The sequence below is a fragment of the Triturus cristatus genome, chromosome 4_1 (assembly GCF_964204655.1).
Source record: "Triturus cristatus chromosome 4_1, aTriCri1.1, whole genome shotgun sequence".
In the NCBI taxonomy this organism is placed as follows: domain Eukaryota; kingdom Metazoa; phylum Chordata; class Amphibia; order Caudata; family Salamandridae; genus Triturus; species Triturus cristatus.
This window is the reverse complement of record NC_140585.1, coordinates 1,237,783,242-1,237,806,812: the sequence shown is the minus strand read 5'-3', so window position 1 is coordinate 1,237,806,812 and position 23,571 is coordinate 1,237,783,242. Positions and strand designations below refer to the sequence as shown.

The 23,571-nt window shown below is 43.6% G+C and overlaps 1 protein-coding gene across 3 annotated transcripts in view; it reads left to right on the top strand.

The window, feature by feature from the left end:
- ITGB7 (integrin subunit beta 7) overlaps positions 1–23,571 on the top strand; it is a 1,338,809-nt gene that overhangs the window by 1,121,562 nt on the left and 193,676 nt on the right. For all 3 annotated transcript variants that reach the window (XM_085654657.1, XM_085654656.1, XM_085654658.1), the window contains one exon: positions 2,563–2,785. In XM_085654657.1, the coding sequence (XP_085510783.1) occupies positions 2,563–2,785 (223 nt within the window). The remainder of the gene's footprint in view (positions 1–2,562; positions 2,786–23,571) is intronic.

The window sequence follows — 23,571 nt, the reverse complement described above, 5'->3', positions numbered from 1 at the left end:
CCTAGGGTAGGCCCTGGACAGGCCAGAGGACAGGGTGCAATGTATTTAAAAAGCAGGGCATTTACTTTTAAGTTTTACATGTCCTGGCAATTAAAAACTCTTACATTAGTTTCTGACTACGGCAAGGTCTACTTCTCCCATAAGATAACATTAGAGTTACCTTTTTACATTTATAAGTTTAATTTCCAAATGGGAACAGGTAACCCCTTCATGTTTGGTGTCTCTGGAATCACAATTTAAAATCCTAACTTATAATTAAGTCAGATTTTAAATTGTAATTCTGAAAATGCCACTTTTAGAAAGTTGGCATTTTCTTGCTTTAGCCATTTGGTGCCTGCAGCCCAGCCTGTCTCTGAGTCACATGAGTAGGTGTAGCTAACAGTTGGGCTTTGTGGATTCCTCCTAGACAGCCACACACAATGGGGGAGCTTATGTGTGACTGGATGGGCCATCACTGGCAGGATGGGATGGAGGACCTGGGCACAACCCTACTTACATTTGAATAGACTGTGTCCTGCCTCCACACAAAGGGCTGCAAAACCCCCGTAGTTAGTCTGGAGCCAGGGCCAGGAAGGCAGGGCATCTATGCACTTCAGAGGCCTGCCTCTAGAAACTTCTCCCCACTTCAGAAGCACAACTGTTTATAAACACTTGACCTCAAACACCACCACTTCAGTACACTTCTGGACTTGTGGATACTCTGCCAGGAAGATGGACTGCTGCTACAAGGACTGCAACTCTGCTGGGCTGCTGCTCTAAAGGAGCTGCTGCTCTGCTGTGCTAACCTGCTGCCTCCTTGCCTGGGAGGAAGGACTGGACCTGCAACTTTAACTTGAACCCAGGACCCCAGAGTGACTCCAAGGGGAGAGGAGTTGGCTTAACGGCTAGGGCAGTCGACCTCGAAACTAGGGAGTTGGGTTCGAGTCTCGGCAATGACACTGAACATCCTGTGATTCTGGGCAAATCACTTAATCTCCCTGTGCCTAACAAAAATGAATGTGTCCTCATGTAACGCAACTGGTGCTATGTAAAGCGCTCTGATAACCAATTTGGGTCAAGTTTGCGCTATATAAAACTGTAAAAAAAAAGAAAAGGCTAGTCTGCTGGCCTCCTGATCTGAGCCTCAAGGACATATAAGGCGCCCCAACATCTTGACCCAGCTGCAGTGAGTTCCTGACCAGGCATTAAACAGATGACTGTATCTGACCTGCGGTCCATTGCGATCGGCCTGATCTTTTGACTTTTACCCTGTCAAGTGCAACCAGATAGCCGCAGTTGGCGCATTGTGCTTTTAGGCGCTGTTTTACACTTTATTTTTTTAAATTTCATAACTTTTGTTCTACTGATTGGATTTTTGTTGTTTTGGTCTTATTGTAATTATAAATGTAAGTTCTATTTTTCTAACCTGGAGTAGGATCTTTTGTGTGTCGTTTTCACAGCATTACTGTTTGAAGTGTTCACAAATACTTTACACACTGCTTCTTAGTTACGCCTGGTGACTGTTCTGTGCCAAGCTACCAGGGGGTTGAGCACAGGTTAAGTTGAGGTTTCTTGTGCCTTACCCTGACAAGGATTGTGGTTGCTGTTTGATCAGGGCTCACACCCCAGTCAACCAGTAACCCAATTTCTCACAGAAGTCATTAACCCGGCCTCTCTTCTGGGTAACAGGTTTGTCTCTTGATCCAAAACATGGAAGTGGTTTTGTCTGTATGACTCTATGATTTCCTTCTTCAAAGAACTCGAATAATCATTTTAGTCCAGGAAGCTGTCTAGAAAGGAACTTCCACTTGAGAAGTCTGGATATAAGATACCCCCATTAGTACTAGAAGGAATTGGAACTGTGTATAAATAGCATCCTTGTGACAAAAGTGGATCCACGTATCTCTCATCCTTTCACTGTAAAGAGAGATGATATGAATGCAAGAGGCCAGAACATCTAGATTTCCAAGCCAAGGTACAAGTAATGAAAACAAGCCTCAGTCTTCTTGAAGTATCAATGAATGGATTTTAATTGTTTGAGGAGTATTTGGACTAGTGGAAGTATCTGTCTAACTTGTCCTGGTGCAAAAGCCCTAATTTGCTAGTTTTCTGATTGAGAATCTATCTAGACATACTGGTAAAATGTGGTATGTCAATGGGTCTTAATAAATAACAAGACTCCGAAGGGCTACACTTCAAATGTACTCCTGATGTGTGGTTTGAAAGTTGCATCTAGGGATCTAATCAACACAGCAAGGTTTTAGTATGGGAGATAACTTTGCATTATCCTTTTGCCCAATTCAAAAGCTCTTGAACAATTCTAACTTGCTCTTAATATTATTCTCACTGGTATATTATGAAGTAAGTATTCGGGTGGGAAATTTAGCAGTGCAGGAGGGCCTTCATTGCCAGTGGTGACAAAATATCTCACATACTCACTTTACATGGCTTAGTCTTAAGAATACGGCAGAGGTGTTCCCAGAAACCATAGAAAGAAGAAAAAATCCAAATAGATCATTTTAGGTTTTCATAGCTGGAGAACAAATAAGCACTGTCTTCTACTTCTCTCTTTCTCTTGAGCAGGAAAAAGTCAAGGCACCTGCTCCTGCGGGAACTGCAAATGCACAGCTAACTACACCGGTTCCGCCTGTGGTTGTAGCACGGACATGAGCGAGTGCAACATAGACGGGGTAGAATGCAGTGGGCATGGCCATTGTGAGTGCAACCGGTGCATCTGTGATCCTGGGTACCTCGAGAAACTGTGCACCAAATGCCCTGGATGTGAAAGCAACTGTCAACGCTACAGGTAAGATCTCAGATGATACGATGAGTCCCCACAGCACGACCCAAATCACTGCATTTATGAATAAGAGCATTCAAAACACTGTTGAGTTAAACAGAAAAAGATCTGAGAAGCTTAAGAGGACACTTGGGTAAACGGAAACCAAGGACAATTCTTTTTTATAACAAACATATTACTTATCTGTGATGACACTTTTGCAGTTTTGTGCTCTGCTTATAAACTCCGTCAAGTGGGTGAGCTCGGAGTAGCATTGTATTTTTCATGAAAGTTTAAATGAGGTCATCAACCATGTGCGTGTTACAAATGGCTTACTACACCATCATCATAACGTCTTCAAATCCCCACCCTTAGACACCACCTTCAACTTAATTTTGCCATTCCATTTGGTAGCATGAGTAGCGTAAAGTAACATTGAGGACACAGAAACAGGTATAATGGAGCTGCGCACACTAAGGGAAAGATATTAAATACATGGAAAGTGAATTTTAGCTCATTCTCTGCAATACCATTTGGAATGGACCTCGGTTTTAACCAGTTTTCTGAAATTGCACAACACAAACCAACCACAAACTCCAAATATGAACATTCACTCAGGAATGAAAGAAGCCAAGTCTGCAGGTTAGTGCCATGTACGGGCAAAATATAATTTAGGATTTGTCTGAAATGTCACTGGCAGGTCCTGGAGATAGTTTTACAACAGACATGTATTTTTTTGTCTTCTGAAGAACAAAAATCCTGTGTAGTGTGTCACGACCTTGGCAACTTAGGTCGAAAGCTAATGCTGCCTTCTCTCTCCATAGGTGGTCTTATGTTGTGTATCACACTCCAGGAAAGTAGGGGACATCTGGTTCTAAAAAGGGGAACAGGGGTGTGGGATCAGAGCAAGAAAGACAACACTAATTTCCAGCAGGATGGATGATTGACGACCTGAAGTGCTTTCTGAGATACAGGTGGGCAGAGCGTCATAGAGGCACAATTATTCCAAGGGGAAGATTGTGAGGCTTAGTGGAGTAGGCAAACCTTAGGGTGCATATTTTAGGAGATTTTTATAGTGACAGGGCGATATTATAATTTGAGGAGTTTTCAGCCACTTTTAAGATCCTGTTTTTACAAGAAAATGGTAAACCCAAACGAGTCACTGGGACCTGGGTATGAGGCAGTACAGTAATGATGTGGTCCCAGTGGAACAATTTCATAAGAATAAACACAATTTAAATCACTTTAGGTATAAATACACCATTACACCATAAATGTAACGTTCAATGTTGTTTAATCACATTGAACACTTATAAATGCTTATTAATCAGCAAAACAACTCAAAAGGCTGTACCAGCAAGTGCCCCACGTAAGGAGAAAAGGGGAAAGGTTACGTGCATCAAGTGAGGGTTGGAAAAGTGTAAAGGAAAGATAGTGACATCATATTGATCACATAATTATTTGCAATGTAGGCGGCTTTTCTTGGCCTCACAATTGAATGATCAAAAATAATATATAGCCATGGTTAAGAGTACATTATAACACACAAGATGATGGACGGAATGATGCACATTGGCAAAACATTCACCCCCAGACACAGATCTGGGTTTAATCCATCGTTATTTTGCTCACCACGCCACCCCAGTTCAGATATGGCCATATGCAAATCAGTCTTGACCCTGTGCCTCATGGGAACAGTCCAGCCCGAACTGCCAAGCCATGTCTTCCCTGGACCGGAATCAAGCATCCTAGGACCGGTTTCGGGGTTTCACCCCTCTACAGCTAGGATAACTTGACTCCAGTGGCGTAGTGAGCACGGGACCCACGTCTGGGCATACCCTTCCCACATAGGGCGAACAGCAAAACACACAAGATGATGGACGGAATGATGCACATCGGCAAAACATTCACCCCCAGTCACAGATCTGGGTTTAATCTATCGTTATTTTGCTCACCACGCCACCCCAGTTCAGATATGGCAATATGCAAATCAGTCTTGACCCTGTGCCTCATGGGAACAGTCTAGCCCGAACTACCAAGCCATGTCTTCCCTGGACCGGTATAAAGCATCCTAGGACCGGTTTCGGGGTTTCACCCCTCTTCTGCTAGGATAGCTTGACTCCAGTGGCGTAGGGAGCACGGGACCCATGTCTGGGCATACCCTTCCCACATAGGGCGAACAGCAAAACACACAAGATGATGGACAGAATGATGCACATTGGCAAAACATTCACCCCCAGTCACAAATCTGGGTTTAATCCATCGTTATTTTGCTCACCACGCCACCCCAGTTCAGATATGGCCATATGCAAATCAGTCTTGACCCTGTGCCTCATGGGAACAGTCCAGCCCGAACTGCCAAGCCATGTCTTCCCTGGACCGGAATCAAGCATCCTAGGACCGGTTTCGGCTCAAACGCTCCGTCCATCATCCCCTTTGGTATCGCTTTGTTCGCCCTAAGTCGGCAGGGTATGCCCAGACGTGGGTCCCTTGCTCACTTTGCCACTGGATTCACGATAGCCTGGCTGATGAGGGTTATGAACCCGAAACCGGTCCCAGGATTCTTGTTTCCGGTCCAGGGAAGACATGGCTTGGCAGTTCGGGCTGGACTATTCCCATAAGGCACAGGGTCAGACTGATTTGCATATGGCCATGTCTGAACTGGGGTGATGGAGTGAGCTAAAGAATGATGATGGATTAAACTCAGATCAGTTGACTGGGGGTGAGTGTTTGATTTGCTCAAATGCTTCGTCCATCATCCCCTTTGGTATCGCTAAGAGTACATTATCACAGTGAAACAGCACTGTTGATAAAAACTGGCATAAGGCAATAATACAGTCGACGTTTGGACCCCCAAAGAACAAGATAGGCTGCTTGAATCCTTACGACGGGGTCATTCACTGTATCTAGAAATGTGAGATTTAAAATACGTTTTTCTACTTGCACAGAATGTATCGAACTCTGGGAAAAATAGCTTGAATCTATCAGATAAATGTGGCATGCCTGAGATGTGGTGAACATGGTGCAGAAATGCTGCACATGGTAAGGCCATGCAGAATGGGCCCAAATCACAGAACTAACTTAAGAAAAAATTCTAAACTTACTACCATTTTGGTATTCACAGAAGGCACTTACTCATTTTGGTATTCACAGAAGGCACTTACTCATTGATGAGAAGGTGCCTTCTGTGAATACCGAAATTAGTAAGTGCACTTACTCATTTTGGTATTCACAGAAGGCACTTACTTATCAATGAGTAAGTGCCTTCTGTGAATTCCAAAATGAGTAAGTGCCTTCTGTGAATCCCAAAAAGAGTAAATGGTAGTAAGTTTAGGATTTTGTCTTAAGTTAGTTCTGTGAATCGGGCCTATTATTAGTGGAATACTGAAAGGAAGTAATATTCTGTAAAAATGATGCAACAAAGAGATCAATTGATTGTACTCCTATAGTCTATCTGCTGTGGGTATTTCCAAGACCAACTAAGTGTAAAAATACTACAAGGGCTATTGATTTAGCTTTGGTACTTGCAAGACGTGAAATAACTATGAACTGGAAGGCGTCGAGACCCCCAAGGGTAGCATAATGGGAAGCGGAGCTGGTTCCTTGGGCTGGTTATGAGAGTGCAGTATTGTATAGTAATATGAGGAAAGGAAGAGGATCAATTGAAAAAGTGTGTGCATAGGATCATTTATCAGATTTCCTTAAAGATTTAAAAAATAGTGATAATTCTGGGGAAGAAAATGGGTAAAAATGTAATTTGCAAAATAAATATGTGTTGCATACTTACTGTAATGGGGACTGGTGGTGGTAGTGGGGGTAAGTTTAATGTTGTTATGCATGTCGTATTATAAATGCTAACAAAAATGTGTTTACAAAAAAAAATTAGTATCAGATAACTTAAAAAGGTTCTTATAACAGGTAAGTTCTTCTTTAAAAGTGCTTGGGACAGTTTAACTAGCTGTCAAATAAACCAGGACACTTACCCAAGTACTGAAGCTGCATAGCGCTCCGTGCCACTAGAAAACTGAATCGTAGTCGTCAAACTAGGTCAAAAACATGTCCCTAATTGACTGAGCCAATAAACAGGGAATCTCTGAAGTAAGGTAAAAAAACAGAAGGTGAGCTAAAATACTAATATCTGTCCACAAACAAATACGGGATTCAGTCAGTGGAAGTGGGAGAAGGCAGATCAATGAACCAACAAAGGGGAAAAATAACGATGGTGTGGGAATGAAATCAGGGGTGCAAACTGTCATATCAAGCGAGACAGTCGAAACAACTGAAGTAGCTACACATGGTCTTCTGCATCCACCAACCCTTAATAGGGCTTTGCCCTCTCTGACCTGGAAGTCATCTACTGGTCCTCTGGTGAATGGGGCAGTACATTTTAAAGCTTTCCCTGGAAAAGCTGTTGTCCCCAATGACTGTAGTCTCCATTGCCCTGTTCTCCATTTCCTCCATGTGTTATGATTCCTAACTCGAGTGAAGCCTGAAACATGACAGTACCCTCTTCCAAAGGCCCTCCTCTCATGCTCCTAGGTTTGTTGGGAAACCTTTTCTGAAATAGCCTTATTAATCCTGGTGCATGGACAAACACTGCTGGTGCCAAGTAGTTCTCAGATATATCATACCCCTTCCACACTGTCAGATGTTGTAGTTTTCCTCAATGGTATCTTGAATCTAATAGTTTCTCTAGTTCATACACCAGTGTTCTATCCACTAAAGTGGGGGGAGTAACTGTGATTCTCTGGATATATGGACTCAAGGGTGTATTCTTTTTTATTTGTCCTCATTCACCTTTGGTTCTAATGTCTGGTACCTTAACATTCAAGTGCGAGAGAGGGACCAACCCCCAAAAAAGGCATCTAGGCCAGGCATTTTCCCCCTTCAGGTATCTCTCTCTCAGATTGTCTGATTTATGGCAGCTGCATCGATAGGATGTGGGGGCCATTGCAGCAGAAAAAGAGAGTTATGTAGGTGTAATCATTGGACAGAAGTTTACATCACTTATCTCCTCCATAACCCTTACTTTCCACTATTCCGTGCCCAATTTTGCAACATAACCCAAAATCTTTTCTTCTTGGACCTTTTCCCTAATAAGTCCATTTTAGACACATAAAACATGGAGTCTAGCCACTCCGAATGTTGAGGTGGGGTTTCTCTCACCCAGTTACGACAGATTTCTCTTCTAGCCAATATAATTGCATAAAACAACAAGTCTCTAGCAATTCCTACCACTCATTCCATTACTTCAATAATGATCAATGAAAGGCTTACCTTCAATTGTACCCCCAAATTACCTAAAACTGTAATTTCTACTTCATCTCCAAACCTGCTGATTTCTGGGCATTGATGGAACATATGGACATCCATCGCCTTTTCAATACCACACTATGCATATGCCGTTGGTCTTCCCTTCCCTTCCCCATCTTTGCATCTTTGACAACTTCTCAGGTGTAATATATGCCGTGTGAAGTGAAAAGAGGTGGTTTCCTTTGAAAAAAGCAAGCTTGACAATGGAATATAATGTGCGCATTTATACTTGCCGCGTATATTGTAAATCGCCCCTCAGCAAGCATCCTCCCCACACATCTGCCAGGGTGAAGTCTCCGTCCATGGTGTTTTGCAGTTCCCCGTACCAGAAGGAAACTTCTTTATTTCCTGGGGGTTTTCCAGCAAGTTGCTTTTCCAGGTCATTTCCAATACCCAAGGGCAGCTTCCGACTCTGTTCCCAACTGAATATACTTAAAACGTGAAATTTTTACCCCCAGGAGGTATTTAACTCGTTCCATGATATCAGCTGTCTGCCTTGAGTAATCTCTCCCCAAACAAGTACCCCAGCATTTCTTATTGATAGCACCAGTTTATCTTTGAGACATTCAGGTGTCCCTAGAGATTCCCAGATTGGGGCTGAGAAGGAGTAATAATCTAGTTTGGATCGTCGTCTTATATTATGCCACCTTCTAGCTAATGCTTGCAGCACTTTTAATTAGATTTTTTTTAAAGTATTTTGGGTCCCCGAATTTAAAGAGAAATCTGTCTACGCGCATCTTGCTTTCTTTTGTCATTTCCAAAAACATAATTCCTACATCTGAACCATCCGGTGTATTAAACAGCATTCTAGAGTTTGTCATCTGGAAAGCCCAAGCATAATATTGGATGTCTGGTAGAGATGATCCTCCTTTCTCTCTTCTTCTCCGCAGCTTTTTCTAGGAGATCCGACCCCCCTTATGAGCCTAGATAAAGATGCTTATCACCTGCTGGATTTTATCTATTGCCTCTTTCTCGATGTGCAGGGGGGATCGTATTAAATGGAAAAGTGATTTTTGGCAGTATCACCATCTTAATCAAATTAAACCGTCCAAAGATCGTTAGGGGGAGATGTGCTCAACCCTTCATTAACTGCTCAATTTCTCTATATATCCTATCCAGATTTATTTCAGGGATTTTGTTTATATCTTCCATCATTTTTAGACCCAGATATCTCATCTCCTTCTCAATCAACGGGTTGTCCTATCTCTGGTTCCAAACCATAATCTCTATTTTCCCCTCATTAACCAGATAACCAGATGTTTTACCAAAGTCTACGGCCATCTGTATATCGGGTGATAAAGCCACATCCAGATCCGAGGAGAAAATCACTAGATCAATTGCATATAAAGCCACTTTCTTTATCCAGCCACCCAGGAAAATGGGGGAATGTTTACTGCCATCCTATGTTTCTGTGCAAAGGGCTCTATATAAAAATAAGAGGGGGAGACAAGGGACACCCCTGCCTTGTGCCCCTAGAAATTGTAAAAGGAGAAGCTAGATTTCTATTCACTAAAACTCTTGCAGAGGGATCCCGGTATATCAATTGGATTGCTCTGCAAATTTTATCCCCAAGCTCGTACCGTTTCAAAACAGTAAGCAGGTAAGACCACCTAACCCTATCAAAGGCTTTGGAGGTATCGAACATTATAACTTCTGGGGGGTGGAATAAGCAGTTGCCACATCAATCGCCCCTATGAGCCCGTAAATTAACCTGTGTATGTTTCTTCCTTTAATAATCCCCTTCTGGTCCTTATGAAACACCTCTCAGGCTACCTTACTTAATCTCCCTGCCAGGATTTTTGTGAAGATGTTATAGTCGGTGTTCAAAAGTGATACTGGTCTAAACACATCACCACTAGTGGGGTCCTAGCCTGACTTCAAAATAAGCGTGATTATCGCTTCAGCCCACGATTTTGGTAGCTGCATCCCTTAATCTAAACTCTCCCTAATCATTGCTGTCAAAAACGGGGTTAACACCTCCCCTAACATTTTATGTAGCTCTGCTGGTATCCCATCTCATCCTGCCGCTTTACCTTCCTTATTTGCCTGTATGACCATCCTGAGTTCATCTTCTGCAATATCCTGCTTAAGAATATCTTTCTGCCTTAGATCAAGGGGTTTGATGGAATCTGCTAACCAGATTTTCACCTCTTCTTCTGAAGCTCTTCCCTCTTCTGAGTAAAGTTCCAGAAAGTACTCTGTAAATGCTTCCTCCAACTTCATCTCACTGGTCAGCATGGCACCTGACTGGCCTACCTTAAATTCATTAACTGGTTTCTATTTTGGTCTGTCTTGATCTTCCATGCTAAAAACTTCCCTGTATCCTCCCGTACTCAAAAGTGGGCCAACTTACTTGCATCCCATCTTTTTTTAATCTGGCTTTGGAGAATTTCTTCATTTGATTTTACAATAGACACAGTTTTTCCTCTGCCAAAGTCCTGCTGTCATTGGATTTATGAATTTTTATTTCGGTCTCTAGATTTTTCATTTCTTCCTCTAGCTGGGCGAACTCCTGCCTATATTGTTTATTTCTGTAACTAACTGCACTCGTAATCTTACCCCTGATAAAGGCTTTGAGCGTATCCCATATTACCCCTGTGGGAGCGGAGCCGCTATTAATTTTAAGGAATTCTCCTACTTCCACTTTCAAAGCTTCCATTACCGCTGTAGCTGCAAAAATAGTGCAGTCTAGTGTCCACATTCATTCTGTAGGCCGGCTAGTAGTCCTGATTGTTATAGTTAATGCTGAATGGTCTGACAAATGGGCCATCAGATACCCAATTTCCAGGATATCTTCTCTAAGGCTCCACTTTACCAGGAGGTAATCTATCTTTGATCTATGCCCGTATTTCTTGTAAGGGTGTATTCTTCATTGATCAGGTAGCTTTAATTCTAGTGCAGAGTTCCCTATTATTCTGATGATGGAAAAATGTCCTACAAATCTCTGTGGAGACTTGGGAAGGGACCCTAAAATGAACAACTACCAGTAGATATCACCAGACCCTTTCATCAGTTTTAGGCACTGGTGCGGACACCATGTTTCCTGTGTGCAAATGTATTTTTTTAATGTTCTTTGGCCCTAATTAAATGGATTACCACAGAATTTTCGATCTTTCATATGTCTCCGAGTAGAGGTTGTACAGTTGGAACTGTGGAGGTAGAAAAGGTATGTGTTCAAATGTTGGCATGGAGCCCTGTGGATCAGAAAAACAGGAGTATCCGAAAGAGGTGTGCAAGGAGTTATTGTAGGAAAATTCTGCCATAGAAATCCATTGCACCCAATGTTCAGAATGATTCATTAAAATAATTTAAATACTGTTCAATGGCTTGATCCAGTCTTTCTGTCTGTCTGTCTCCCTGGGAACGTGGCTAGTGGACATGAAATGTACACCGAGTTGTTTAAGCAGTGTTCTCCAAAATCTTGCTATTAATTGAGATCTGTGTGTAATGATGAATTGTGGACGTCCATGTAATCTGACAGGTTTTTGGGGTATACAGATGCAAGTATGTGGTTTATGGGAATCTTTTCTAATGGAATAAAATGTCCCATATTAGTGAGATAGTCAATTACCACTAACAACACAGATTTTCCTTCTTTAGGGTGTAAATCAGTTATAAAGTCCATTGCGATCTGTGACCAGGGTTGCTGAGGTGTATGCAAGGGCTGCAACAATCCCACTGGCTTTCTTCGGGGGACCTGATTGTGCACAGATGACTCATTTATTACAAAATTCTCAATCTCTCCTCTCATTTTAGGCCACCAAAATTGACAGGTCTCCTATCATAACTCTTATGAATCCCTGGGTGCCCTGCCACAGGAGATTTATGGGCCCACTTTCAAACCATTCTTTGTAATCTAGAGAAAACCTCTCCCTTATGCCAAGGGAACTCTTTCTCTGGTTTTAAGTGTGTTGGACTATGTCCAAGCCACTCTGCTATGTTAAGGGTTCGATATAATTCCTTTTAGGAATTGCAAGAGGGTTTCTGCTTTTAAAGGGCCCAACATCCATTGAAGGTTATTATCGAGATCAGTCACACACACTAGCCCTAGTATTTAACTAGGGATGGGAACTAGAGGCACAGGGCCTAGGGACTAGCCAGCCTCCAATACGACATGTATGCACAAATGGGGCTGTCCCTAGTTGTGATTCCTACAAATTCCTACAGGGTCTCTAGAGAAGCATGTCCAGTGGGGGCATCTCACAAAAAGTGAAGGACTGCCCTCACACATCACCTGGTGTCATGCTTCATCATAGGCCATCCTCGCCCTCTAAAAACTCTGTTTGATAGAGGGCGGGCATACACCTGGAGACAGAGATGCACTTCTAAAACTAAGTGATGGCCCGTGAATTAGAGAAAAGTGATCTAAAAACCATTACATTTGTCAGCAAACTAATTTAATTAAAGGAACAAATACATGGTATTAAAAGAAGTGGGCGGTGATATGGGAACTCATTATCCCTTCACCGTGCTAGATATGGTCAACATGTTTCTGCTTTGGGGGTCCCTGGAGGTTACATAGCATTCGTCAGGACCAAAAATGTTTGAATGGGCTCTGCCTTTTTACACGCGGTGCATAAAAGATCAACCACTAAAGGACCGGGGGTTCTGAGGATCAAACTCCACGTATAGTTTCGTAATAATGCGAGAGTATCTGTAGGAAAAAGGAAACAAAAGCACATACATACCGAAAGTGTAAGTATAATGATTGCAAAAATTGCTTTACATACATCACCACACTTACAGTACGCATGGTGGTATCTAAGTGAAATACGTGACATTCATACGTGTCATCACTAACAATAAACGAAAAACCATGTTGTCCGCCGCTTACCCTGGATCACTATCCTACTTGCTCCATGGGAGGTCGAGGGTGGAAGGGCCTACTGTGACATTCTGAAAGGAGAGGGGTACATAGAATCATAGCCTGTTACTGATAAATCAGGTCCATGATTGGGAGAAAAACGTACACATATTTCCATTTAAAAGATGCCTTCCTCGTGGGAGGGTTGGAAGTGCATCAAAAAGCGTAAAACTGCGCTTTCTCAATCATCCAAAACATTCATACTCTTACTGTCATCTTCAGCGCTTCCAGCCGTCTCATCTATGGTCGTCCGCTTCGCCTCCCTGCCATTGGATAATGGTGAGTGAGGAGCGGGTTTTTATACTGCCGCCAGGTGACTAATTGGCTGGTGATTATCAGGCAATTGGTAATACCTGTGCAAGATCCGGTGTATAGCCGGAAGGGTGCCTGGTTGCCTGTTCCAGGGCGTTCTCTAATGTGTCGGCTCCTCCCTAGGAGGGAGTGTCTGTTGGCTGCAAGGAAAGAGCGCCCATGTGTGTGTATTGCTGCGGAGCACTCCTCCCTGTGATCGTGATGTGAGTGCTTCTTCTTCTGTGCATGCGTATTCGGTCTATGGGACACGTGTGTGTCACTTAAAAGGCCATATTTGGGGAAGAGAATTGATATTAGGGGTACCAAAGGGGCCAAATTGTCCCCGTTTATTCTATGATAGTTGTTCCAAAAAGCAGAGGGGTGGCTCCTAGTGTTTATTAAAGTTTTCAGAAAAACATACATAAGATGTACGTGTCCCTGCCTATGTGCATAGTTATAAACCCACGTGAATGTTTACGTGGGAGGTACTAAGGTGCAACACAGAACTCCTGTTGTCGTTCTGTAATGTTGTTTAAAAATAAAGAGACCAAACAGACATGGTTTTTGGGCGCTCGTGTTTCTAAGGGTATAAGCAAACACGCAACGTGTCATTCAAGTCACTGTCCCTCAAATATTTGATGGGAAGTTTCTGCTATCATTGCTATGTCTATTGTAATTTAGACTACCCACGAGGTGTTTATTAGAAGCTTATGTGACTGGCATGTATGTTTAAGCGCCTATATTGGAAATAAGGAGTGTGTTTGGTTCAGGTCTTAATGTGTTATTGGACATGGCTATAACCTTGCTTGAAGGAACCATTATCCAGATGTGTTCCTGTAATCTGGTCACTACGTCAGTTGTAGTTATGTGTTTCGGGTCACTTGGCTAGTTATAGCCATGGGATTTAATCGTTGAGTCCCGTATCCCATGTGCGTAACCGGTACACCCAGCGTTGTTCCCTAATGTGATGTCTGTTTTCTGTTTCCTCATCACCTCCAGGACCACCCAGCGGAGTTCTGATTCAGTGTGGTTTGTATCTGAGAAATGTTTCGTTAATCTTGTATTGTTTTTTTTACACCGGATCGTACTACAGTGTTCACTAATCCATGTTTTGACTTTCTTTGTCGTCATCCCAATGTACTTCAGGTTACACGGGCAGGTCAGAAGGTAGATCACATTCTCAGTGTTGCAATTGCTGAAGTTTTTCAATTTCCATGGGTTGTTCGTGCCGATATCCACTTCATTCGTGGTGGTGGTCAATCAGCAACATACGCAATTACCATATGGAAAATGGCCTCTTGGTTTCGGTGATCTGACCACTGTCTTCTTCATGTGTGATTTTGGAGTATACCAGGTCATCCCTTAGTTTTCTAATTCTTTTGAACGCGAAGAGGGGGGGTTCCCACTGTCGTTGTCCACTGTTAAGTATTGCCCATTTTTTCTTTATGATGCTCTGGATTTCATTTCATACAGGTGTGTACGTAGTCACACATACAAAGTGTTCAGATTGTTCTTTTGGTGTGGTATCCAGCAGGGATTCCCAGTTATTATTCCTAGCCCTTTTCTTGGCTCTGCTGATTAATTGTTTTGGATAATGTCTCTCCAAATGTTTACTTTCAGAGCAATTTGTCCGTACTCTGAGGAATTGTCCCACTGGTAAATTCTGGCGTAGAGCCCTTGGATGGTAGCTTTCGTATAGTAGGAGACTGTTCCTATCTGTTGGTTTCATGTGCACTTTAGTGGAGATCCCCTCGGTCGTCAGGGTGATGTCCAGATCGAGGAATATAGCATGGTACTTCTCGATGGTGTGGGTGAAATTAAGATGGGTGTGTTTGCTGTTAACCCATGTTTTTATCTGGTGTGTAAATGGGTTGTCGGCACTCACAATGTAATCTTCCTCAAACTGATGAATGTACAGGCACGCCATGCTTGGCGCAAAAGTGCTGCCCATGGACATGCCTTTGATCTGGTGGTATAGTATGTCCTCGAACTCGAAAAAGTTTTTAGTGAGGGCCAACTCCGCACACTCCATGATGAAGTGTGTTGGTGTTATGTATGACCATTCTTGGTTTAGGAGGATTTGTTCCACCACCTCCAGAGTGCATCTTTGGGGGATGCTCGTATAGAGCGCTTCGATGTCCATAGTTATGAATAAGTCTTCCTCGATGTTGGTCTCCAGGTCCCTCAGATGGCATAAGACATCCTTAGTGTCCTTCAGGTATGACGGGGACTTCTGTACGATGGGTTTTAAGAACCAATCGCAAAATTGCGATAGAGGTTCTAGTGCAGAGCTAATGCCCAACACTATAGGTCTCCCCGGTGGTGGCATCCTGTTTTTGTGGATTTTGGGGAGGGTATAGAACCTGGGTATTCTTGGTTCGGTGTTTATGAGGTATTCAGCCTCTTGTTTTGTGATCCAATCGCAGGCCTCTGCTTCACTGACAAGGCTCCTGATTTTATTCATGATCCGCGTTGTGGGGTCATCACGATGTAGCTCGTTGTATCTGATAGAAGGTGTAGGCACTCTTCTCTGTACATGGTGTCATTCATAAGGACTATTGCCACACCCTTGTCAGCTGGTTTTATTACTAACTCATGGTTGCTTTTTAGTTGCTGAAGGGCCGATCTCTCCCCCCCTGGTCAAGTTCTGGAATCCCTCAGTATTGTTACAGTCATCTGTGAACAACTTGGTATTGTAGAAATCTTACATTTAGGCATTACTGACAATTTTCAGATTAGTAAAAGTGTGTCCCACCTACCCAATATTACAGGACAACAGTGAGAATTAAGGCTGATACATCAAGTTAAGAATTAGCCAAAAAGTACCCTATGCCGTTGTCAGAAAATGTCATTATTCCACAACATGAAGTCAATTTATGAACTGAAAAACCTTTCCTACAATAGCTCAGCTAAAACCGAACAGGTCCTTTAGAAAGATTCCTTTGGCAAGTTGGTTCAGTGAAGAACTAAACGTTATGAAGAGGAATTGTAAGACTTTAGAAAGAGCATGATGTAAGGACATCATACCAGGGCATTGAGCAACTATAAAAAGAAAATCAGTGAAGTCAAAACCTCTTCTTATGTCAACATGATAACAAGGGCAAAGAATAAAACCAAGTCTTCAATATGGTAAAAGAGTTCTCAGACACAGTATGCTGCCAGACAACACCATCAGCTAATCATGAGACGTATGATTGACTGTCCTGGCATTTTAGGAGTAAAATCAGGGCGCTCTATAACTCTTTTAGTTGTGAACCACCTGATTTGGTGGGTGGACTAAATGAACAACTTGCTTACCTACGGTAACACTCTGTCTGATAGAGACCATCAACCTGCAGATTCCTCATCTTATGAATATTCTTCAGGCATCAGACTGGACCTGAAAACTTTTGAACAGTTCCTGTGCGCGCCAGTAGATGACACTCTGCAGCTCTACACAGAAGCTTCGGAAATGACATGCGGGGCCAAAATAGGCACCACTCTAGCGAGCTTATGTTAATTGCTTTTGAGGCAGTCCGCACCCCCAGATGCAGAGCCCCACATGAAAATGAGCTTTGACCAGTGTGCATATTCCTACACTTGGGATCTTATTAAAGGGCAGAGTCCAATAGCAGAACTGGAAGGATCAGAGGCTTGATGAGGAATCTGTGGCTAGAAAGAGTCTCTACCAGAAAGAGCATTACCAGAGGTAAGTAGCTTGTTCTTTTGCTAATAACTTCTAACCACAGATTCCTCACCTTTTGAATAGATAACAAAGCAGTACATATTTGGAGGTGGGTCTGTGAATAGACTCAAACCAAAAACTTCTGTAGGACAGAGGGGATGAAAGGGCCCTCTTGGCAAACCTGGCTATCCAGACAGTAATGCTTCATGAACGTATAGAGTGATGCTCACGTAGCTGCCTGACAAATGTCCAACACAGGAACTCCACGTGGCAACGCACTGGTAGGGTCCTTGGCTCTGGTGGAATGTGCACACAGACCTTCCGGAGACTGCTTTTGGCCAATGTGTAGCAGGGCTTGACGCAGAGTCTGATCCAGAGGGAGATGGTCCTTTTCTGCTTGGCCTTGCATTTTTTAGCTTTAGTGAACCGCACCAAGGAATGATTGCCCACCTGGTGTAATCTAGTATGATCAATGTAAAAGCTCAGTGCTCAGTCTCACATTTTACGGCAAGAAGGATACTTGCGTCCACAGAATCAGTTTCTGGGAAGAAGGTGAAGTACAGCAGGTTGACACAGCGAGCTTTAAGTTCACTTACACTCTGCGCCAGTGTTATGGTGACGAGGGACACTGTCTTGAGGGTGAGAAGCCACAAACGACAGCTATGAAGTGGCTGAAAGGAAGTACACATCAAAAATGTATGGACCTAGTTAAGGTCCCACTGTGTCATGATAAAGGGAGAGGGAGTAAACATATGTTGTAGGCCTTTCAAAAAAAGCATCACAACAGGTTTGTTAAATAATAAGGCCTAATCCGGCAACCACAAAAAGGCAGAAAAGGCTGAAAGATAACCTTAAATTGCAGCCAGAGCGAAGCCTTGTTGGGTGAGAGACAAAACAAACAACAAACCATCAGATAACTTTGCCTGGAGGGGTCAATCTGTCATATGCCATACTAAGCCATATATTTGTCCTACAAACAGGAATATACTTGAGCCCGGTCGATCCTATTCTTTTCCAGGCAGGAGATGTATTGGCCAAAAGACAGACAGTTCTACCCCAGTCAGCACGTAGGTCCAAGCAAGACACGCCTTGGAAAGTCCAATGCACAGAACTGCTGACATTGCACATTCTCAGCAGTGGACAATAGAGCGAGCCAAGGTTCTCCCTATTGAAGGAAGAGACTTTGCACCACCACTGAGGTCAACTGCCACTGTCGACGGCTGAACTCACCTGCTCTGTCATTCAAAGATCCTACCAAGTGGTTCACCACCAGGACAATTTCTTGATGGTCCAGCAATTTCCAAAAGCAGAGTGGCTCCTGGCACAGGGTCCATGGCCACTTCCCGCCCAGTTTGTTGCACACAACATGGTGGTTGTATAGTCTGCAAGCACTTGTACTATCCATCCTGTGATATTCGGAAGGAAGGCATTTAACACCAGGCAGATGGCCCTCAGCTCCAGAAGGTTGATATGGAGCCAGGACTCCGCTGGAAAAGCAACCGCCACTGCAAGTCTTTTGAAGTCTGCTGCAAAGTCTGAACATGATCAGAGAAGTCCACTTCGTGTTTGGCCCACTGACCCTTCAGATTTGACTGTAGAGCCCTCATATGGCATCTGGTGCACTACACAAGCAGGATGCAGGAGGCCATCAATTTCAGCAGCCTCACTGGAGTCCAGGACCGAGGCTGAAGGATTAGGATCATAGCCTGAATGTCCTGAAGTGTCCTTTCCAAGTCCAGAATGGCTATGAGGAAAGGAAGCGCCTAAGAAAGAGTCAGGTGTGACTTCCACACGTTGTTAGAGAAGCCCGAAATGTCATGAGGACTGAAATATTGTGGACGTGGGTGATGATTGCCTAGAGTGAGCCCTCATTCAGCAGCCAGTCATCAAGGTAGGGAAAGACTGTAACACCTGACCTCCAGAAATGTGCTGCCACCTCTGCCATCGCTTTTGTGAACACCAGAGTGGGGTAGTGAGACCAACGGGGAGCAAAGTGAACTGAAAATACTCCTGCCCACCATGAACCACAGATAGACCCTGTGGACTTGTAGGATGGGGATGTGGAAATAGGCACCCTACGGGTCCAATGCTACCATGCAGTCTTCAGGATCGAGGGCAGGCACACACTGGGCCAAGGTGAGACATTGCCCTACTTTCTGTGAAACAACTGAACATTGCCTGAAAACCCCGTCTATCTCATTCAGGCACAGTGAAAGACAGCAATGCTAGTGCCAATGGCTCGCCCAGTGCAATCTGTGGTATCCAAGCCACGATAGATTTTTAACTTAGCGGTGTCATGGCCATCCTGCATAGCCTAGGTCAATACAGGGCAGTGGCCTTCCAGGGCACCTCGGAGGACTTGAGCAGCAGGAATAGCGGCCCAAAATGCAACTGGCATTGACTGACCAGAGAGCTAAACTTGTGGAAGAAAATACCCTCTTCCGGAACATCTCCACCATCTTAGACTTCCTATCTGGGTGAGTAGTTGGGAAGGCATTCAGATTTGGCCGGCTGGTGGAAGCTTGCACCACCAAGCCCTAAGGGGAAGGGAGCTGAGTCAAAAAAGGCAGAGTCACTTGAGGCAGAGCGATGGCGCAGCGCAATCTGGTGATTCACAGAGGAATCAGAGCAAGGTTTGGGCCAGGGTTCAGTATTGATTTTCCCCAGCTGGAGGACTTCAGTTAGAACATTGGTATTGATATCCAAGGTAGGAAGATGGAGTTCAAGAACGTTGGCACCCCTCCACATGACCATTGTGAAGGAAGCACTATCCTCAGTTGCATGGCCTAGGGGTGAGACTAGGCCAGTGTCAGAAGTGTCAAGCCACTGGTATCCTGGAGGTCCTCATACCAGTTTTCTTCAGGTTAGGGGGACCGCATCATATTCATTGCCAGAGTCCGTCCCAACACAGCAATGTAGTGAATGAGACATGCCTCGCAGAACCCAGATGGTAAACGGCTCCAATGGAGTGGGCAAAGGCTGCAGTTTGATGGGCATTGAGCAAGGCCTTGCTCAAATTCGGGGCTTTGCTAACTTGGAGTTGGAGAGGGCAAAAAGATGCACCTTGTCCACCAGCATTGATGGAGTCGACGTTGGCGTCAAGTTTTTGGGAACTGGTATGGAACGTGGAGCTGGAGTTGCAGTTGTCAAAGATGCCTGTAGAGTTTCAGCGACGGTATCAGAGGGTCCTATTGGCGCCGGGGGTGAACCCGCAGGCGGTATCTAAGATTAAGTACCTCATAGTTCTGTGGGACCCGCAGGGTCGGCTGGGGAAGTAGGAAGAGAGCCGAAGAGTCACAACATGGCCTCACAATTCTCTTGAATCTGCCTCAGAGTCTCAGAAGTCCCAGTAAACTCAGGTTGTGCTGGGACAAGTGGCACCTAGGTCGACTGACTTTGGGTGCGAAATTGAGAGGCACGGTAATGTCTTCTCAGGTGTCCAAGAGTGGCAGGAAAGAGCTGAGTTCTGCTTGGACTTTGGACTTTTTTTTCTTGGACTTACCAGAGGATTTGGAGAGTGATGACGATCAACCTCAAGCATGATCTGGAACGTGAAAAGGATCATCAATGGACTTGAAACAGTCCCGACGTGGGGTCTTCTGATACTTGGTGATTTATAGCTTCGCCTCGCGGCCCCAAATAGTCTTCGGATTCATCGATGTACAGTCACACTAGGCCATGGAGTTGTGGCCCGATCCCAGGCACCACAGATAAACCTGATGTCTTTGGTCACCACAGTCCTTAAAAGATTTAAAACTTGTCGCCTTGAGGGATGACAATTCCCTGGCACACCGTGTAAATTTGAGGTCAAATGGGTCTCGAAAAAGAGACCAGAGGTAGGTCTAGGTCCACATCTGGTGGTGTGGAAAGAAAGGAACTGACTACAGACTACAGGATTGAGGACTATATTGGCTTTACCCCTCATTTCCGAAGTGGAACAGTGTCAGGGCGGAGTTGCATGGTGCCACCTGGTGGCGCTCAGAAGTAAAGCTCAAAAGTTTCCAAATCCATTCTGACACCTGGGCAAATATTCAAAAGCTGAGGAATCTGCAGTTAGAAGTCTCTATCAGCATTTAAATGTCAATGAAAGACAAGTTGATAATTTTACTCCAACGGCTAGATAGAGGAAATGTGAAGAATACATAAATGAAGACAAATTCACCATGTGAAGTGCAAGCTTGCAGATTTTTCATCACAAAAGATAATTTCTGTTGATTGGGTAAGCAAAGTATGCTGTAGACTTTATGACCATAACATAGAACACAGGTCTTCAATCTGTGGGGTGCAGCCCCCAGGGAGGCTGTGGAGTCCTGGGAAGGGGGTCGCGCACTCCGTAGCCTCACTTGTGCCTGGAATCCAAATAGTTTGTTTTCGTTTTGGAAAAAGACAGCCGTCCTGGGATGGCTAATTTCGCTCATTAAGATGCTTCAGCTGAGTCTCCTGTGCTTTAAAAGCTTATGTGCCAGGGTGCCTGGTCGCCTGAAAGAAATTCAAATGTGCCCTATTAGTTAATCTGTAAGTGTAAAGGGTGCTTGGGGCCCAGTGAGTGGTAGTGCATAGAGTTAACAACTAGGCAGTGAAGTGCATTCTTTCAATCTTAACTGTATTTGCATAGCCCTTAGTACCCCTAAGGAGGCGTTGAAGGGACAGTTAGGTAATAAAACAAGCATTTGCAATGCAATAGGTCTTGCATTTACGAGAGTTTGAGCTATTCGCATTGAAAATGACAATGCCTTGTATTTATGTGTTGATTTTTAAAACATAAATAAAAGGCATTGTCATTTACAATGCGAATAGCTTAAACTCTCGCAAATACGAGAGCTTTTGCATTGCGAATGCTTATAGCCTTCTATCTTGAATCAGCGATATATAAGGAAACGCCTTTTGTCCACGACGGTCAGACTGTTATGCAGTGGCGGCTGGTGGATTTTGAAAGTGGTGGGCGAAAAGTGTTCTACCCTAATGTAATAAGCAAGCGAGGTCGAACTGCAAAAGGAGAGTGCCCAATCCTCAAACTGGTATGCTTGCAAAATGACCCCCAAGCCAAGCACATACAACCAACGGAAAGAGGCTCTCTAAGTGTTTCCCATCTGTAACACATCTCTGAACCACCTATGTTTTCATTGTTTATAATAATGAAAATGCTGCAGTTTGTTCTTATTTATCTTATGCAACTTACAACCATTGACAAAGCCTATAGCCTTGGCTGGTTCTAGGTTTAATGTCAATCATATTATATATCTGGAGGCAATGACAGAAGAAGCAAAATCACAAGTTGGCAATAAGAGTATTTCTCAGCAAACTATATGCAACACAACTGCTTTAAAAAATACTTTATATTAGAATTATGCCTAAAAATGTTTTAGTTGAAAAAAATTCTGTTTACCCCATCAAGTTTTGACATTCGTGTGTGTTTAAGGCGTTATTGTGATAGCAAAGTAAAACAAATCAAGGAGCACAGGAGATAAATGAGAACCTGGACTAGGTTGTCCCCACATCACTCAAACGAAACACAAGTAGGTCATGGTCACCATCTTTAAAGTGTCATAGCCTTAAGAGACAGTCCATCCACACAATGGCAAAGCATAAAAAATGCAGGCAAGGCTGTGGCCGAATTGGGCTGACCAAGATAAATAAATTAAATCAATCAATCCATAAATCCATCTATCGACTTTAAAAAAAAATAGACAAAAAGGAAGTCACAACCATATTGACATTCCATAAACAGATAAGGCCTCAGCCATTGCTTCTGATTTAACAAAATGCCGGATTTTCTCCATGCAATAAACTGCTGAATGCCTAGAAGAACCAGTGTTTTTAACTGAAACATTTCCAGGCCCTGGGGCTACCATTGTAATCATTGTGGGGAAACGTTTTAAAGCAATGTTAAATGCATACCACAATGGCATTGCAAATTAAAGAAGTTTAATATGCCGTTTTTCCCCAGAGCGGTTCCAAGAGCCAGAAAAAGTAAATTGCGAGCTGTCCATAATGTAACTTCTTCAAACAATGTATTTGTATTTCTAATTTCTGGTGCTTTCGTTTGCTTTGCAATGCGAACATCTATCTCATGTAGCCAAAGTCGGTCACTCGGCCTACATACATTAATCATCTAAGATATTTTAATTTACTCGTTTTTTGACACTGTCATTTGTTTTATGTGGTACAGACTGCGCACTTAGAAAGTCATGCAGACGGTTACGTACTAACCCCACTCTGGTGCCGCTGTGATTATTGAATATAGCGCCATGTGCGCCCAAAATTCCTCTTGATGCTTCTGTCAGACAAATCTAGTATGCGAAGGAGTAACAGATGTTTATTGTCACTCAACAGTACTCATTTTATCGACCTCACAATGGATGAAAGTCAATATCATGACGGTGCGAAGTGCATGGGGGTTTTATTCCATAACGTCTCAGTTAGTGGCCTCATATCTGTTGTGAAAGCGCCCGAGGAAATCACTGGCACAAAATCACAAACTCCTAAACTGGAATAAAATCAATATGAATGGCCCCCTATTACGGCATTTACGGCACTCCGGGTATGGTCTTGGGGTCCCTTAAAGGCTGCCAAGATCGAACTTAGGCCCTGGCAGCAATGCAGAGCAAAGACTGTCTTAAACATGGAGGCCGACATTACTAGTACCAGCAAAACTGCAAGCAAGCCCAGCACTGCCGAGGC